This window comes from Sorex araneus, chromosome 1, assembly GCF_027595985.1.
Source record: "Sorex araneus isolate mSorAra2 chromosome 1, mSorAra2.pri, whole genome shotgun sequence".
NCBI lineage: Eukaryota > Metazoa > Chordata > Mammalia > Eulipotyphla > Soricidae > Sorex > Sorex araneus.
The window spans coordinates 364,918,863-364,938,226 of record NC_073302.1 but is presented as its reverse complement, the minus strand read 5'-3'; the positions used below and the strand labels follow the sequence as shown (position 1 = coordinate 364,938,226).

General features: G+C 40.1%; 1 protein-coding gene across 1 annotated transcript in view; it reads right to left on the bottom strand.

Annotated features, from left to right (window-relative positions):
• The window catches only part of SKAP2 (src kinase associated phosphoprotein 2), a 191,435-nt gene that overhangs the window by 8,663 nt on the left and 163,408 nt on the right, over positions 1-19,364 (bottom strand). The window contains exons 10-11 of the mRNA XM_004604065.2: positions 12,799-12,876; positions 7,183-7,295 (exon numbers count right to left, since the gene is read on the bottom strand). Of these exons, the coding sequence (XP_004604122.1) occupies positions 7,183-7,295; positions 12,799-12,876 (191 nt within the window). The remainder of the gene's footprint in view (positions 1-7,182; positions 7,296-12,798; positions 12,877-19,364) is intronic.

Here is a 19,364-nt window from a genome sequence, read left to right as displayed (position 1 = left end):
GCCTGTGTCCACCCTGCTGGCAATGGTCTCTCCTCGCTTGGGGCCTCACCGTCCAAACTTCCCTGCCCTACTCATTCCTGTGAATGAGGGTGGCTCCCTACTGGTGGGTGTCTCTCTCCACCCACCTGAATCCAAATCCAAACCCATGACTAAGACCCAACTCAAGTTACCCAGCTGTCATGGATTTCTTCCTCTGAGCTATCTAATCCAGATGGGACATCTCTCATTTCAAGCTCAGCGTTTATTCCTCAATGGATGTCATGCACTTGAGTTTCTGTCCTGCACAGACTCACAGAGATGAAGACAATGGCTTACATGTGATCTGTGTGCCCCATAGCAGGACATAGAAGGGGTTCAATAAACATGCCTAGGATGATGAAAACAGTGTGTCTTCACTTTGGATGTGTTCTTTTTTTTCTTTTTGGGTCACACTTGGCAATGCACAGGGATTACTCTTGGCTCATGCACTCAGGAATGACTCCTGGCGGTGCTCAGGGGACCATATGGGATGCTGGAAATCGAACCCATGCAAGGCAAATGCCCTACCCACTGTGCTATTGCTGCAGCCCCATTTTGGATTATGGAACAACTGACTTTTTTGTTTTGTTCTCATTTTTTCCTCGGGGTGGGGGTCACACCTGTTGCTGTGGGGCCACACCTGGTGGTATCTGGGGGATCATGCAGTGCTGGGGATCCAACCAAGGGTTCCCACATGTACAGCACGTGCTTCAGTCCTTTGAACCATCTCACTGGCCCCTTTTCTTAAGAAGTTTCACTTCCTATGGGTACACCCTTTCCTTTCTGTATATTAGACAGACCTAAAGAGTTTGAGTGATGACTAAACAAACATTTGCTCTGAAGAATGCTCAGCTTCACAATCTAAAGTGTGTTGGCTCCTCTTGCAGCTGGCTCTTGCCCACCATGTTCTACATAGACTCTGCAGGATCTCTCACCCAAAGATCTTAAATTCCACCTTCAGAAGGAAAGACATCTGTCCTCTGCAGAACTGGGGCCAAACAATTACAGTGCTTTAAATAAATGAGTTCTGTTGAATTACTCTAATGAGCAATTAGACGCAGTACTCTGAGAAGTACTGAGGAGGTTAAGACAGAACCTCAGAAAAAGCAAAGCACTAGGGCACCAACAAAAAAAACAGTCTGAGGCACACTGTCCAGCGATCTGATCCTTGCACACAGCTCTCTACCCTGATCTATTGCAGAGAATTTCACCTTTGCAAGACTGAGGGGGCAACATCTTTGATGCGTATGAGAAGAGTTGCCGATTGGGTGCTGTGGAAGGGGGCATGAGATTCTGGACTGCTCAATTTAGCATTCAAAAGAAAGGACCAAAGCAGTGCTTTTTTTTACAAGATGGTTTTGTTTTGCTTCTAGCAAAGCCTTGCTTCTTCCAAGCAGAATTAAACCACAGTGGTCTGCAACCCAGAGTGGTCCCTCTGCAGCCCCCTCTGCTCCCCTGGGCCTCCTGGTAGCCCCTAACCCTCCCCTCTCAGGCTGCCAGCCGCCTCCTCTAAGAACCTTCCTCTTCCACCTGCCAACATTCTCCTGGAATGTGCCCTCTGTTTTCTGGAAGAGAAAACAGGAAAGTACTCACATGTGTGATTTGCACAAAGAGAAGTCCCACAAGTGGAACCAGGATGTCCCACAGGTAGAACCAGAACATAGGCCATTGTGGGGCTATGTCCATAAAAGCTCATCACTCTGAGGGTGACCCATGGACTCAGCTGCAAGTCAGCATGGTTGAATCTTCACTACCCCAGGACCCAACATCTCCATATCAACTATTGTACCACTGTAGAATGTCATCCTGTTGTTCATCGATTTGCTCAAGCAGGCACCAGTAACGTCTCCATTGTGAGACTTGTTACGGTTTTTGGCATACTGAACACCCCACAGGTAGCTTGCCAGGCTCTGCCGTGTGGGTCAGGTACTCTTGGTAGCTAGCCGGGCTCTCTGAGAGGGACGGAGGAATCAAACCCTGGTTGGCTGCGTGCAAAACAAACGCCCTACCTGTTGTGCTATCGCTCCAGCTCCCACATCAACTACAGAGAAACTAAATGCCATCATATTCAAGCACAGTCACAGTACAGACCCTGCCCTCTCTTTCCAAAAGCCTACAAACATTATAGCCTTTAGGCACTGAACTTACTGTCAACGATGTATGTCTTGTGCCTTAGCATGGCAGCTGGTTATGCTCTTTGTGGCGCTCTGGGTCAGAGCGAAAATTTAAGAGACCTGAAAAGTATCTCTATTGCCCTCTGTCAAGAATGCTTAACAGAACTTTCATTATTATTTTATACTTCTGGTAGATTTGAAGCCAAAAAAGATCTCCTGTAATGGAATCTGTATTATGTACAAGAAACAAATGGTCCATGGCAATCATCATACAAAGGAAGGCAATGCTGAAACTCCAACCAATACTCGCTAAAATATGCTCTTTTATAGTGCACAAGCGAACACTGTCAACCTACATTTCCTGGTTCTGACTTACACCATTTCTCAAAAAAAAAGCTACAAGGCTCAAGTCACATGCGTCCTAGCCTCGATAAAATATTCTGGGATTCGTAAGTCTCTTCTTTTCCTGATAATACCAGACAAGCAGCATGCCTTTTTTCTGCTGAAGCCGAGTTCTGCTGTCATTCAGTCTTTAAAAATAATTTATTGCTTTAAAAGTAAGAACAGGAATGCGGTTAGCAATTTACTGATGGGGATAGACTGGGAGATAAACAGGGAGTGTAAATCCAGAATAGTCAGTAAAATAACAAAACTGCAGAGGCATGCAAGCTCTAGAATTGGCCTGATAGCTAAACCTGGATCCCACTAGTTTACTTCTAAAACTTTACCATGTAACTCTAGAAAAATACAAATAAATCATATGATATCTATGTTTAAGGTGCTAAAAAAATTAACATGAAAACTAGTAACAGAATTTAACATGATATGAAACTCAATTCCTTAAAAAAACACCTAATAACAATGAAGCTGTCACTAAAATGACCAATTTCACTTTTATGCATCCCTGCCAATGGATTCCTAAAAAAGGAATATAGTGGGTGGGGGAATTTTTAAATCTTCCACTGAACTAAGAAGTATAATAACATTTTAAATTTTATACATAAAACCTACAGCAACCTTACATGAAAAAAACAGTAAGCAAAAAGTTACAGGCTTGTCTTTCTAGGCGAGCAGCATGGAGATTTATTATTAGTGAGGTTCAAAGGTTAAAACTAAGAAAACGCCAGACACTTTGAAGGAGGGGACTCACCCTGCCAGGGGTCACATGACAGCTGATAATTGGGAAATGTTAAAAGGGAAGAGGGAAGGACAAGGAGCCTGACTGCTCTTTCTTTTATTGCAACATTTGATTTTCATGAAAAAAAAATTTTTTTTCAAGGGCTAAGATCTGTGCAAGTCTCAAAAGAGACTGAAAATGTAAATCATTCTAGGCTGAGTGAGCACTGACTGAGCAAGCCTTCCTTGCAAAGTGGAGAAGGAAAGCTGAAATTTGCAGAGAAAACTGTATTTCTACAGTGAATTTTAATGAAAACAGTCTAATCATCAAGCTAAGTCAAATCTTATAGTCATTACATTAAGAAAATGAAAACACTCTATTACAATGCATGTGATTTTTACATTTTGATTGGTCTAAATGTTTATTTCTATTGAAAGAATGACCGGTTAAATTAGCTTGTGTTGCCTTTTTAAAAGAGTCTGTTCAGAACTGACAACCATCTAGAAGGTAAGTCACATCAAACTGTGGTAATTGGATATTGCAAATTATAGATCAATTAGTTATGAAAAGCAAGTAGTACTTCTTCAAAATCTCATAAATGGGGCTATATTAGGAAAGTAATGGCATTTATTTCTTTACAAAGCAAAAAATTTTGGCTATACAAATAATTGTGTTAGGCTCCTAAAAATGTATTCTTCCAATGTATACCACTTTTACATTTAATTCAGAATGATAAAAATTAATGATTAATGCATATATTTTATTAATACCAGACAGGAAAGTGATTAACTCACAACTAGATTTAAAGTTAAATTTATGACATCATTTTGCTGGTACACATTATCTGCACCACTCATTCTGAGCCACTAGATGGTGTAAAAAATAAATTAAAGTGGTAAAATTTTATGCCATCTCTACAAAATCTGAATAGAACTCTGACAAAGTTAAATCATTTTTTAGGCATTTAACAATACTGGTGATTTCAATAATAATCATATTTTAAGAAAATCTATCCATATGTATGATATCCATTCTACTTTGATTTACAAAAAAGCCATTTTGATAAAAAGTTAGCTTCTCCTAAGGGCATCCTTCTGAATTTGTAATAACAAGCACTGAAATGCCAAGTTGCCAGAATTTATACACCGTATAAAAGTTTCCATTATCTTTTGATCTGTGTTTGCTCAAGTTCTGATTACGAACCTTGGCGCCAAGGGCTAGAGCCAGCTCTGTCTGCCACAGGTCCAGGTTTGATTACTGCAGGGAGTGTCCCTCGAGCAATGAGCCAGGAGCAACCCCCAGCACTGCTAGGTGTGTACCAACCAACCAAACAAAAAGCTGAAGGTTCAAAAAACTATCTCAAAAAATGATTAGACAATAGGGCCAGAGCGATGGTACAGTGGGGTAGAGTGTTTGCCTTGCATGCAGCCGACCTGGCTTCCATGCCTAACACCCCGAGTGGTCTCCCGAGCTCCATCGGGAGTGATCCCTAAGCGCAGAGCCTGGAATAAGCCCTACGAACTGGTGGGCATGGCCCCCAAACAAAACAAAACAAAATTATTAGACAACATCCTAAGATTCCTATCTGAATTTGTCTGAAGCAGAGGAGGACAAAGTCCTCACAAGCACAGTGACTCCCCTCTCATTTCGCTGAGCGGCAGTTAGCACAAACACATGCAATGACCTGACATCCAGACATCCTGACATCCTGACGCCCAGATGCCCATCAGTGGCCCAGAACTCGTCCATGTTCCACCAACAGGGAGCTAAGTGTCTTTTCTTTGCACCCTACCCACATGTGGGTATACAGTGTTCCAGAGACTCCTATTCTGGTTGACAGTGATGGCGCATGCTGCACAAAACCTCACCTCTCCCCCCATGCTCCTCCCCCCATACCAAACTAAACTCCAGCCACAACACCCGTCTCTAAGGTATCTCTCCTAGGACAATGCTGACCATGGAAACTTTTAAGACTGGTGAAAAGCTAATCAAGGAAGTATTATTCCTGTCAGCCCACCGAACAGTAAGAACACTTAGAAAATTTCCTCAAGAGTTGGATCCCACGACCTGAGCACTGTGGTCAGGCTCCACACAGAAAATGACACTCTCCATTCACCCGGGGGATCAGGAATCCCAGTCTGTGCAACAAGCACAGCTTGATTCGTCAAAGTTTAAGACAGAACTGCTGGGGCTTGGTGAGTTTCATTTTTCACAAAGGGGACAGCAGGGCTAGATCCCATGTATCTTGCTAATCTGGAATTCCAAGTAGAAATGTATCACCCTTTTAATTGCATATACCCTTCGGGAAAGGATTTTTGAGCTAAGTAAATCTGAAGAGCAATTCCAAGAAAGTTTTTTGATTAGAACTGAAATGAATTGGTTTGATTCTCTAATAAATGGCAAATTTAAAAAAATTGTTTTAACTCATGACAATTATTATAAGCTGAATCCAAGAGTTGTGATACAGCTATGTATAGGTTCTAAGAATTGGAAGAGTTTTTCTTAAAAAATGCAAGAGCAAAGCCTATACTAATGATCAGAGGACTAAGAGAAATGGGACACATCTCAGCTCTGAGTATCTCAACTGGTAATAATCACAAGTTGGCAGTACTGAGTACCTTCTCCGAATAACTCACAAGGGTTTATGTTTCTTACTTCTTTTGGATTCCTGGTACCCAGAATGGACCCAGACACATGAAAGGTACTTTATAATGGCTTCAAATCAAACAGAAGAGAGGCAGAGGGGGAGGGAGAACAGGAGGAAAGAAAACAGATATGATCCCAGGAGAAAAACAGAACAGAGGGCACTGCAGGGCAGGCGTCAGGGTTCTGGGCAAGTACTTTCTTGACTCAATTTCCCTTATCTGTAAGGCCTTGCACTTTCTTGACTCAATTTCCCTTATCTGTAGAACCAAGGATCGAGAAATGTTCCCTGAAACTCCTCATGCAAATATCTCTAAGATTTTTCTGTGTTAGGACTTTATGTCCCAGCCTGCCAGTGTTAAAATTCAGTAAGTGACCTTATTTCCAAACTCTTTTCTGTAACTAAAAAGTTTTCTGTATCTAACTAAAAACATTATCATTCTAAAAAGTCCAAACTATTTCTCTCATCAAGAGATTAAATGTCTAGACTTACAATTTTCACAGCACCTCCCTGTCTATATTTAACTTCTATACATCATTTGCTTCGGAAACAGCCTCATACAGAGGACTGAGGGAGATTTTTTCTTAAGTTTCCTTGTTACAGCCGGGAATGTTGAGAGTATTAAGGTCAAGAGAGCTCATGCAGACATCATCAGAAGAATGATAACTTCTGGCTTCTGGGTCTGAGGAAAGAAAGATTTTTTGGTGCCTAGGCCCATGATTTTTTTTCCCTGTAGAAATATGAATCTGTCATTATATGTTTACAAATACAATTATCTTAAATTTTTTTTTGAAAAATGATCCAAACCTGTCTGAATAGAAATGCATGAGTTTTAAATTGTCGGAACACCCAATGTATTTACATAAAGATGAAAAACTTGTTCTATAAACACAGTGTTTCCAGCAGTGAATGGCAGACAAAATCAGAATAAGCACACAGAAGAATAAGAAGGAAGAGGAAGGGCAAACACACCAAAGAACCTAATACCTTACAATGTTAACTTTCACATACGTATATTGTTTCTGGAGAGGGCAGAGGGTGGATATGTGCCAAGGGCTGAAGTGATAGGTAAACACTCTGTTAAGTTGAATCCTGTTATCTGATTGTGTTTAAAATTTGATTATATTTTACTTGACAAAATAATTAATTGTTGTAAACCGCCAATTGTTAATAAGGATCTAGAGAAATTCCAATTGGAATTTTTTCCGTAATGTTATAAACCCAAATACTTAAAAATCTGGCTTTGTATTTCTCTCTATACTGCTATCATCTTGGAGGTATCTTCTTACCTTGCTAAGGATGTAAATCACATCACCACGTTTAAATGATAACTCATCAGAGAATGATCCTGTGCAGTCCCACAATCCCTGGTAAAAATTTGCATAATCAGTGCTTTTATCTCCTAGGAAGAAGAAAAAAAATAGAAATCATGAATTAGAGCTTTCCTGTAATGAGTTCTCATTTGAAACTGAACCAGCAGAAGTTAGAATAAAATGGTCTAAAACAATTCTGCACTAAAGCAAATAAGATTATTACAACCACACAATCCTACTTCTGAGTATCATCTAATTAAAAACCATTTTCAAAAAGATCTGACTTTGAGTGTCTTTTTTTCATTTTTCCCTTTCTTATTTCACCTAAAAACCTGCACTTTGCAATGTGTTCTCATTTAACTGGCACCTGAAAGTCATTTCCCACTTACTTTATACAAGGTACCTAAGTCCATTTCCAGCACTCCTTAAAAAGATGAGTTCACTGCACATACAACGAGCAATATCTGTGAGATGCTATAAATGCACCATGAAACGACTGCACCAAATGTGTACATGTCATAAAAATAGCAAGTTACAAATATGACCCAAACTAGGAAATACTATACTACGTTTGTGTGTGTGTGTGTGTGTGTGTGTGTGTGTGTGTGTGTGTGTGTGTGTGTGTGTGTAAGCCTAGAGCTGGATGAAGGAAAAAGTTAAGATGGAAATGTGATAGTGGATCATTCCAGATATTTTCTTAGTGGGCAAGGGTTTGTACCCAAGGCCTCTCAAAGTCACTTCTAAAATATTTGAGCAACTTTGAAATTGCCAATGCTGAAGCTGCATTTTTCAAGATTTCTGTCAACCCTAGTTTAGGACATTAGGCTCTGAATAAACATGCAGCATACACTGGAGTTATCAGCTCATCCTTCTAGCAGCATAAGCACAATGGATGTGATGTGCTCAAACTGCCATACAGACCATTAACTGATTGATTATTTAGCACTCTCTGCTCTGTAATACCACAATAAACGGGGTAATAAATGCTTTGTCACTTATACAATGTGGGTCTCCTGAAACACAGCAGAGAGTTAAATACACTGGATGCTTTTGTTACACTGAGAACTGCTTCCTGTTTTTAATTTCAGGATAATTGAATTTTGATGAGTTAACACAAAAAGAATGCAAGTAATATCAATAAGATGTCCGTGTATTCACTAACCAGGCAGAACATATACGTGCTGACAACTTCCATCATTGGAATGTCAGCTCTGAATTCTGAAGGGATAACTGTGAGACACATCCGGGATCAGGGTTGTCATCTTAGTTTTGTTATATGGCTCTCAAACAGCAGGGCTCCCTGGCAAGTCTCTCTCAGCCAGTCACATTAGCATGTCATTAGGGCTTTTGTCTTATTACGCAGGGTTTGTGAGCTGTACAAACTGCTAAGCTTATTAGAAATTTTTGTAATTCTCTGTAATATCCAAAACAAGAACACTGGGATGATTAAGTGGTCTCTATAGTGAGGAAGGAAGCCACTCCTTTTCAGCGATACCTTAATGAACAAAGACGAGGGATACACCATGTCGCAAAAGCTCCCCGTGACATGTGTTTTTTCTTGGTTTCTAAAAATTGAGAAAAAGAGGGAGGCGGAGGGGAATGACTGGAGGAAAGGAGAGGGAAGAGGGAGGGAGGGGACAGAGAGAAACAGACACCTTATTGATTTCTCCACTCTAGCATGCGAGTGCTCGTCACTGAGACCAGCAGGGATGTATCCAAGCCTGGGAATGCAACCAAGAACTAACAATGCTTGTGGCCACCCTTCATTACGCTCTCTCTGGCCCCCCACCCCACCCACCCCCAGCAGATATTAAGTAGATTCTATCAATGGACACTAGAGGGCACTCCGGCTGGGCAGATCACACTGAACTTTGTCAATTTTATTTATTTTTTTTTTGAAGAAAAAAATTACTTAATAATAAAGTGACTGATTTCCTTTAAAAACCACTTATTTAGACAAATAGAGATTTGGAAGTTGAAACATTCTAGTCAGATTAAATCAACTGCTAAATGGGTCAAATGTTGCGCCCTGCGCAGTCCGTCAGTGTCAGTTTAAAAGTCAGGGAATCAGAGCGCGCAGAGGATGACATCATTGGGCATGCAAGGCCGCCCCCATCGAGGGCTGGAGGTACAGGGATCCCAACGGCTCCTTCCGCTCCTTCGTGCGCAGCTCTGCTGCAGGCCAGACCCAAAAGGTGGAAGAAATAAAACGCGCTAAAAACGAGAGGTGTTTGGTTTTGCTAAAGCCTCCCAGTGTTTCCCCAAGCTATCCAGGCTGCTCCTTCTTTTTCCCGATTTTCTCACAAACAGTTGTACATTCTACAGATCTTCCCAAAGGGTCGGGGTTTGGAAGGGGCTAAGGAAGGAAGAGAAAAGTAGATGGTGATTTCTAGCACATAATCCTTATCACTTTAGGGTCTCTCTTCTCCTGGATGCGCTTGGAGAAACTCCCATTAACGCTAATGGGAGTCACAGGCGCACATGAGGGGGGAGAGGAGACCCCCACCGTGTGCGAGATGCATCCCTCCCCAGACGTGCATCCTGAGCATTTCATTAAACCTCACCGCTGCAGAGGCAGCCAAGCTAGTATCTGGCGATACTGGGGGAAAGAGGCATTTTCCACTGTGCTTTCTATAATTTTGATGATGATGTTACCCAAAGACCAACCTCATTTCTGTATCCCATAAGTGAGCTCTCTGCTAAAGAATAAGTGGTTGATGTCATCCAGCTACATGGCCATACAACTGTCTCTCTTTCAGCATGCACCACTTTTAATTTTTTCCTGAAGAAAAAGAATCACGACCAGGGAGAAAACCTGGTTATCAGTGTTGATTAACCTTAATCTCCTCAAGAAGAACATGTTTAGATTCTTGGTACAAAATCTGGACCCCCAAATTAGGACTCATCTTGTTCCTTAGACAGCAGCAGGTTTACTCTGGTTTACTTTATGAAATGTCAAGTGTGGCTGAACATGCACAGAATAATTAAGCATGAATATTGCTTCAAAAGCACAGCCGACTCACGAAAGGAACCTAGATACTAAAAAATTATCCATGTGAGATAAGTTATGAAAAACAAAAAGGGATAGATAAGCCGCAGATAATCATACATCCTGAATACTAATGAGGTCTGTTCAGTTGTCTTTACTGCATGGATTAATTTCCTGGCTCTATCATATCATGATCTGTTTCTCAAATCCCCCCCCCCCCCACACACACACAAATCACATTACATTTCTTATCCTGAGGAGCAAGAATGGGTTAAAAGGAGGTAAAAGGGAATGGGGGAGGGAAGAGACAAGTTAGCTAGCTTGCAAAGGATTTAAACAAGGTACTTGTTCGTGCTTTTTAAGATATACAGAAGAGATCAGTTGGGTAAAGATGAGAGAGTTGTTATGAAACATAAACTAAACATTTGAGATAATTTTGCAAAAACAAACTTTTTAAAAGTATGATGATATGGATAAAAGGCACAATAACAATAAGGTCATGAAGAAGTGGTCCCTGGGAATTTGCACACTATTTCAGAAAGGTGAGGTTATTCTACTGTATCTGTATTCAAAAACATGTGGTGCAACGGTTATTACTATAGCAGATGCATGCAAAAACCTCTAAGTTTATGCTTGAAAGAACCTAAAATACAAAGTTAACTTTGCTGCTGCTTACCTACACAAAGGTCTAAGTTTTTTTTTTTTTTAAGTAAAGTCAGTCAATGTGAAAAATATATAACATTCTTGAGTAAGGTTAGAAGTTCACGTCATGTGATGCTCAGCAAGATAGTAATACCCTTGTCAACTCGCTCCCTGGCGCAGCAAAGAAACTTCTAGTGTTACATCTCTGACAGCCCTGGGAGAGCAGAGGTCACCTCTATGCAAAGCATTAAAACTGTTGCTTGAAAAGAATTTCATGTCACCAAAGATAAGAATTATTGCAGGGCTTTGTAGCTATTGCATGAAAAGCTAGATCAACTTATTGCATTCCTTTGAGGAAAAACATCCCCCTTTCCTCAAAGGCAAACACTGAGGAGACCTTAAAAGGGTTTTGAAAAATATAATTGCTTTAAGCCAAAATATTTATATTTGTGTAAAGAATTATCTATGTGCCTAGTTTTTCCACCTGCACTGGAATGAAAAAGAAAAAGGGCAAATAAAGAAGGGAAAGGAAAAATGACATGCTGGGGGCAGAAGCTTCATGACACAAAACAAAGCACATACACTTCAATTACTATCGAACACCGTCCTCGAGACCCTACTCAGCTACGGGGCTCAGGGCTGCTGTTTTACAAAGCCAGCAGGCGGGCTATCACCAAGTGAGACTTGGTTTTCACTTCCTTTCTGGAAGAAGCAAACCTAAACCTTTTGCAGCAACCTGCTTCTGCCTTCCTGCCCAGGGCCGGAAATCAGAGTCCTGTTTCCTTTCCACATGTCACAGTAGGAAGGTCTCTGGAAAGCTACTTCCTGAACACACACTTTGGGTCCACCCCACCCCTGACAGCTTGAAAGAGTGATGGATGGACGTGGTGGAGAGAGGAAGGTGACCCCCGGCTACAGCTCTTTGCAGGACACGGGATGATAGGGGAGACCTTGCCCCAGCTGACATGTGGTTGTGCAGAGGTGTTAAGTTCTGATAAGCAGGCAGGCCTCCTCTTCTTTCCGTGTAAAAGAATTGCTGGTTTATCAAAACTAACCTTATGCTTGCACTACAGATATGGTTTATCTCCTGCTATTTGGAAATAACAACCAGGAAAAAAAGGGGTGGGGGGCTGTCTCTATCATGTGATTTTGTACAGAGCACGTGTAGTTATTTTTCCAGCCTCTGTCATAATTAGTAGTTGGGGCCATGTGCCAAGTGGAAATGGATAAGGGGAATATCCTTCCTTTGCCTTCGAGGCCACCAGTGTCCTTTTCCAATTTTTAAGCTGCTGTCACTGGACTCTGGCATTTCTTCCCCAATTCATTTGCTTTCTGTGTTAATCATATGCAATGAAGATATGCATGGCCAACATTTAAACAGGCTGCAGATCAATTAGCGGTCTTAAGTTTATCTGATTTTTATCAAAGAAGACAGAGCTGTGGGTCGATTGTCAGAGCCTGTGTCAAGTTGACCTTTTCAGAGACGTCTACATTGCCAGTCCCCTGGGCAACTTGTTGTCCCCTGTTAGTCTCTGAATGGCAGAAGTCTGTTCTACTCAAGCACAAAGTATACACAGATGTCTATATTACATTCTTATAGGTTTGACAGCAACTGCATGTTGTATCTATAAACTGTCCTTTAGCTGTGACACTTCCTCAATGATGATAAGCTAATTTATGCAACTAAATCTCCTTTGTGCAGAAATGAAAGCTAATTGAGTCATTACAAAGTAATTCAGGAAGGAATACCTTGTATAAATTGGCTTACTTTATAAATCCTTCTCAAGTGGTTTTCGTGCATCCTAAATGGGACTAAGCAGCTTATCAGCCATAAGATATCCAGACCTAAGAAGTCAACTTGGGGGAGCTGTGTAAATGTCCTTAGAGCAGTAAGAACGTGACAAAAAAAAAGAAAAACAAAACCCAAAGGGGCGCTCCCAGGAGGCCGTGCACTGCCTTACCTGAGGGCTGAGGCGCACTGTCCTGGCTCCCCTTCTGCTGTCTCTCCGCTTTCACTGGGGCGCTGTCCTCTTCCTCCTCTGCAAAGAAACAGGATTACAGGATACCGATGGGTTCTGGGGGATCATGCAGTGGGACTCACCCCATTTTAAAGAGCAAAAGTGAAATTCTTAAGACATACAAAGTCCTTTTCAGAGAATGAGACCGATACTCTAAATTTGCATTCCTTTCCCAAAATAATCTAAACCTGAACAAATAAACCTCCATCTATTTCCAAGGCACTGCCCTGCTTTTTGGCTTGATAAAATTGAAGAAGGGCAAGAACATTCATCTGGAACCATCTTAAATCAAAAAAAGCTCTAACATCCAGCAAGATGATACCCAGTCATATATAATCATATGCAGACATATTTACTGTGACAAATGTGTGATAAATAAAACCATGGTCCTTCCTTAATACATTTCTACAGCAAACAGAAAACATTTAGTAATAAAATAATCTTTCTAATGAGTATTAGATACTTAATAGTTTCTCATGAAGTTGATCATTATAAGAGGATATTATAAGGATTCTCAATCTTCAAGAAACTCCCCCCCCCCCATTATATTAAGGACCTTCACAATGTCATGCACTATTGTGGATGCTAAGATTTCATAGATAAGTAATTGCTAAATCTTCATTTTACAGATGAGTAATTTGAGAGTAGAAAAGGTGAATAAACTTTTAATGTCTGTTCTTCAAACTTAAGGTTATGATGACAAAGTGCATGTTCTTGATTTTCAGGGCTTTAACTTTATCACATTCACATTCTCTCATTTCATATCTTCCCCAAGATATAGGAAGACATACACTATGACTAATGAGAAGAGTTTTAGACACAGCCAACAAGCTATTTGATTCTTCTACACAAAGATACATTTATTACATTACTTATTTCTCAACGTTTTGTGTAAAATTTAAAAATATTTAAAAGAGGTCATAGGACCAACATGACAAGGCAAAGAAAGACTGGGTTCAGCAAAAGACTAACACTCAAGAGAAATCCAAAACCTTAAAGAAAAATATGGAAATCCCATTATGAGTATTGAATCAGTCCATCATAAATCTTGACTGAGTATTAACTACCTGTAACAGAAGTTCTACCGGGGAGGCAAGGGTAGCAGGGGAACAGATAGCCTGGAGGGAGATGAAGACAAGATCTAGGAATAGGAGATGGCTGAAAGAGCCGGAGTGTTTGCTTTGCATGTAGGAGCCCCAGTTTCAATCTCTGGCACCATATGATATCTCAGTCTAGCCACCACCCTAGAGAAAGCAGGATCTAAAGGAAAACTGGATAAAGGACATAAGCCTGACATACAAAGAACAAGGTACAATAGGGGTATAGAGGCAAAACCATCCAAGTAGAGAATGCTGTGAAGTTGACATCTGGAGAGAACTGGAATGAGGGGAGACAAGGAGGCGACTATTTCTAGACAGATGAACAAAAGAAACGAGCACAGTCACATTCCTTTTGGCTCAAGTACATGGTACCCACAGCAGAAGGGAATAGGGATGATGCTAGCAGCTTGTGCCAGTGCTGGAAGGACCATAAACATCAAGCTACCGAGAGTATCTCCCCTACACAGCAGAGCCTGGCAAGCTACCTGTGGCATATTCGATATGCCTTTTGGAGACAGTAACAAGTTTCACAATGGAGATGTTACTGGTGCCCGTTCGAGCAAATCAATGAGCAATGGGATGACAGTGATAGAGTGATACAGTGTGGGTCTGAGATGAAAGAAAGGTGTGCAGGGAGTGAGCCCTGTGACTGGACTCTAAGGGCAAGCCCTGAACCAAAAGGGCAGAGGAAACAGAAGGGATGTGGTTCTGATAAACTGGTGCTTATATACATGGGGGTGAAGGGGGAAGTCTAGAATGATACAAGATTTTGAGCTACATGAAGGGACAAATGGAAACATTACTGCTAAAAGGAATTTAGATGAGCTATTTATTTGCTGATGGGCTACCATCTGTTAACAAGATACTTCCGGTACTCCTGGGGTAACCTGACGCAAATACCCAGGGGCAACTAACAAGTTGGCACTACACTAAAAATACCAATATCGAGGAGCAACTAAAAAGTTGGCACTAAGGAGGTCGGGGCTGAAAATGTGAATTTAGAAGTGCCATGAAAATTCTGAAGCAGATATTAACAAAATTAGCATTTATACCAAGCTAGGGAGTGTGTTGAACTTTTGTAACTAAATTCAAATAAAACACTTAGAGCTCCAAGATAGGGAAAAATTGGAAGTATTTGGTGCTTCATAAATGCTAAATTGAAGCTACATGGCAATTTAATATGGTTTTGTCAAGCAGTAATTAACACCTTGAAAATCGAATAAATATCTAATACTGAATTCTGTCTTTTCAACAACACTTATCTCACTATGACAAACCTCAAAGTTTGTGACTAGATTAGTAGGGTGTTTTTATGTAAATTTTAAAGGTTTTTTCAGGAGATACAGTCATGTAATCCAAATTATTTTACAATTAGTTTCCTTTCAGACAAAATTTTCCTTACTTTTTATAGTTTTTATACATTGCTTCCAACTTGATTACAAACACAATAGTAAGGAGTAAAATAGTAAAACATTTAGTTAAAAATTAGTAAAAGACAACACTGAAGCATCATCTCATACCATAGAATCTGGCACACATCAAAAAGACAAGAGCAATCAGTGCTGGCATGGATGAGGAGAGAAACAGACTCTCCTTCATTGTTGGTGGGAATGCTGACTGGTCCAGCTCTTTTGGAAAACAGTATGGGTATTCTTCAAAAAGCTAAAAATTGAGCTTCCATAAGATCCAGCAATACCACTTCTGGGAATACACCCTGGGGGCGCCATCTGCACGCTGGTGTTCACCGAAGCACTATTCACACTATTCACTATAGGTAGGATCTGGAAACAAATGGAGTGCCTGAGAACAGATGACTGAATAAAGAAACTATGGTACATATACATGATGGAAAACTATAAAAAAAGAATTCAGAAATTTACATTTAAATAGATGAGTGAAATAAGTCAGAGGGAGAGGGATATAATTTGTAATAATATCCTGCAAATTATTGGACTCATTTGCAGGATACAAAAAAATTAGTATGGACTAATACCTGAGGACAGTAGAAATAGTCCACGGTGGAAAGCTTGTCATAAGTGGTGGTGGGCAGAGGGCAGCTAGGATAGAGAAGGGACAACTATGACCATGATAGTTGGAAATGATCATTCTGGACAAGAACTGAGTGCTGAAAGTCGGTAAAAGGATAAACCTGATTACCTTTTAGTACCTGTATTGCAAACCATCACTATATCACTGTCACTGTCATCCCGTTGCTCATCAATTTGCTTGAACGGGCACCAGTAACGTCTCCATTGTGAGACTTGTTACTGTTTTTGGCATATCGAATATGCTACAGGTAGCTTGCCAGGCTCTGCCATGCGGGTGGGATGCTCTTGGCAGCTTGCTGGGCTCTTCAAGAGGGACGGAGGAATTGAACCCCGGTCGGCCACATGCAAGACAAATGCCCTACCCATTGTGCTATCACTCCAGCCATTGCAAACCAGTAGGTCCAAAAAGAGAGAGAGAGAGAGCAAGAGCAAGAGAAAGAAGGAAAGTGTTTGCCATAGAGGCAGGCTGGGGGTGTGAGGAAAACTGAGAACATTGGTGGTGGGAAATACATAGATGATGGAACATTGTATGAATGAAATTCAATCACAAACAACTCTAACTGTATCTCACAATGATTCAATAAAAATACATAAATAAATAGACTAGTGTAAGAGCTATGGGTACTTGATCAAATCAAAAGCCACATGAAAGCAAAGGCAGGACTCTCGATTTTTAAAAAGACACTAAAATTTAACTTAACCATACTGATATTGATCACAAAAATGAATTTTTCATAATAAAATGTAAAAACTATGCTCTTGGTAAAGCTGACAATGGATATGGAAGGATTTACTTCTATGAATTTATTAATGTTTTACTAAAATTTAAGTGACTATACTATGTGCAAGTATTTTAAATTAGCAGAGTATCAGAAATATATACTTCAGTATTAGTGGGTACAGAGTGATAGTATACAGTGAGTAGGGTGTTTGCCTTCCATGAGGCTGACCCAGGTTCGATTCCCAGCATCCCATATGGTCCCTCTGAGCACTGCCAGGTGTAATTCCTGAGTGCTGAGCCAGGAGTAACCCCTGAGCATCACCAGGTGTGACCCAAAAAGGAAGAAAAAACCCCAAAGTATTAGTATTTACTGTGAAGTAGACAAATTGATACTCATGTCCAACATGTTTTTTTTCAAAGTTCTTTAAAGAATGGGTAGCTCAGTAAAATAATGCCCTGTCTCAAACCTTGTGCTGATATTTCTAAGTCAAAGCTTGAAGCATTTTATACATCATTTATCCCTCAACTACACTCAACTTATATTATCTTGGGCTAATAATAGAACAAAATAAAATTTGCTCTGTGTATTTTTTAAATCTTATAAGCAAAAATCTCAAAATCTTGAATAGAATCTGGTGTCAGGGAGAGGTTCACAAAAATAGAGTGAACTAATGGATTAAACAATTACAAAAATAAAATTCTACTGTTTTATTAGCAGAACAAACCTCTTTATGCCACTCAGAAAATATATAAAGTGACCAAAATTCTATACAATAATCATCTTTGAAATATATTGGAAATACACTCACATGCTCTTTAAAAAGTCTTATTATTAAACATATCTTATTTTGATGGTAAGGTACAATGTCATTATATAATACTAATTAATACCTCAAATAGTCAACATTTGTGAGTTAATATATTCTATTCAACATTTTAATAACAGTAAACAAAAACAGCTCAGCTATGCAGTAAAATCCATCAAACCACACAGATGGTTATAAGGTTTTCATTATGTGGTTTCCATAGCAATCATATTGCAAATCTGGAAGCTTCTTGCAAATAAGCAGCTTGTATTTACATGCCTCTCAGCTGCAGCACAAAACTCTTCAACATGTGAAGTTATTATTCCAATCACACATTGTCAGAAGAATCATCAGGAGATTTTCTGATCAGACAAGATGAAAATAACAGTAAAATGAACTAATTGCAGAAGGTAATTCAAACACAGTTATGCATTTACCAAACCAAACCATTAATATCAGAATTGTTCTGATCATCACTGCAAGCTGTTAACATTAAACTATCAAAATACAAAACTTTCAGGAGAAATCAGGCCACACAGAACCCAAAAGCTTGAAATCCAATCTCACTTGTCTTTTCAGTAAATAAGTAGCTTTCTTTCTGAAATGCACTGAGAGGAAGAATGGCAGAAAAGTGAGTCTCCCCCAAATCCCTCCTAGGACCTCCACCATCCGAGCATATACTATAGAAAAAGTAAAGATATTTTAATTTTCTTCTGGATTAACCAATTTTACTAATTGATCCAGTTCTATGACAGATGGATTATTACCCTAATATAGGCCACAGATCTGTTTTAACAAAATGGCTACTTCTGGCTTACTGTTATTTTTAAAGCATAAATAACTAAAAAAGGAAAGTGACAAGCAAATGACACACGTAGCTGACATGCCTTGGAAAAAGCTAAATATATAATTTTTTTTCTTTTTAGCACTATAAGAGGATATGTGGTGTTCACATCTTTAGATGAAGGAAGGGCAACCTTTCACAATGATTTCCTCTCTCAGAAAACACCTGAGGAAAAAAAAACCCTGCTGAATTCCATACAACACAAAATCAAAAGATATTATCTGGAATAAATGCTGGGTTTCAATTTGAAATTGCTCAGATTTTGTTTTCCACTGTATGCATATGCATTTGTCTCAAAAGTTTATTAAATGTGGGGGCTGGAGAGATAGTACAGCGGGTAGGGCATTTGCCTTGCACACAGCCATCCTGGGTTTAATCCCAGCACCCACATGGTTCCCCGAGAGGTGCCAGGAGTGATCCCTGAGCACAGAGCAGAACCCAACCCGGGTTTGATTCCCAGCATCCCGTATGGTCCCCTGAGCACCGCCAAGAGTAATTCTTGAGTGCAGAGCCAGGAGTAACCCCTGAGCATTGCTGGGTGTGACCCAGAAAGAAAAAAAAAGGTTTATTAAATCTTCATGAGTATATATTTGCATCAATTACATAACCAATCTGTAAGGTAGCACTTTTATCATTATTTTATGAATGCAAAAATGAAATTCAAGCTGGTAGGTTCTATACTATTATGATAGATATTGCGTTTAAAGCATGTCTTAGGTTCAATGTACCTCTCCATGATGATGTAGAAAGAGAACTTCAGACTGGAATGCTGAAAACACATCTCCTTGCTAATTCTCCCAACTCTCCTTCCCCGCCTCTCACTTCCCTGTCAGTAACTGCCCCTAAAGTCATCACAGAGTATTTGGTATTTTGTAAAGTTTCCAAATGCAGCTCAGGGGCTGGAGTGATTGTCCAGCAAGTAGGCTCCTGCCTCACATGCAGCCAACCTGAGCTGGATCTCTGACACCAAGTATGGTCCCCAGAACCCTG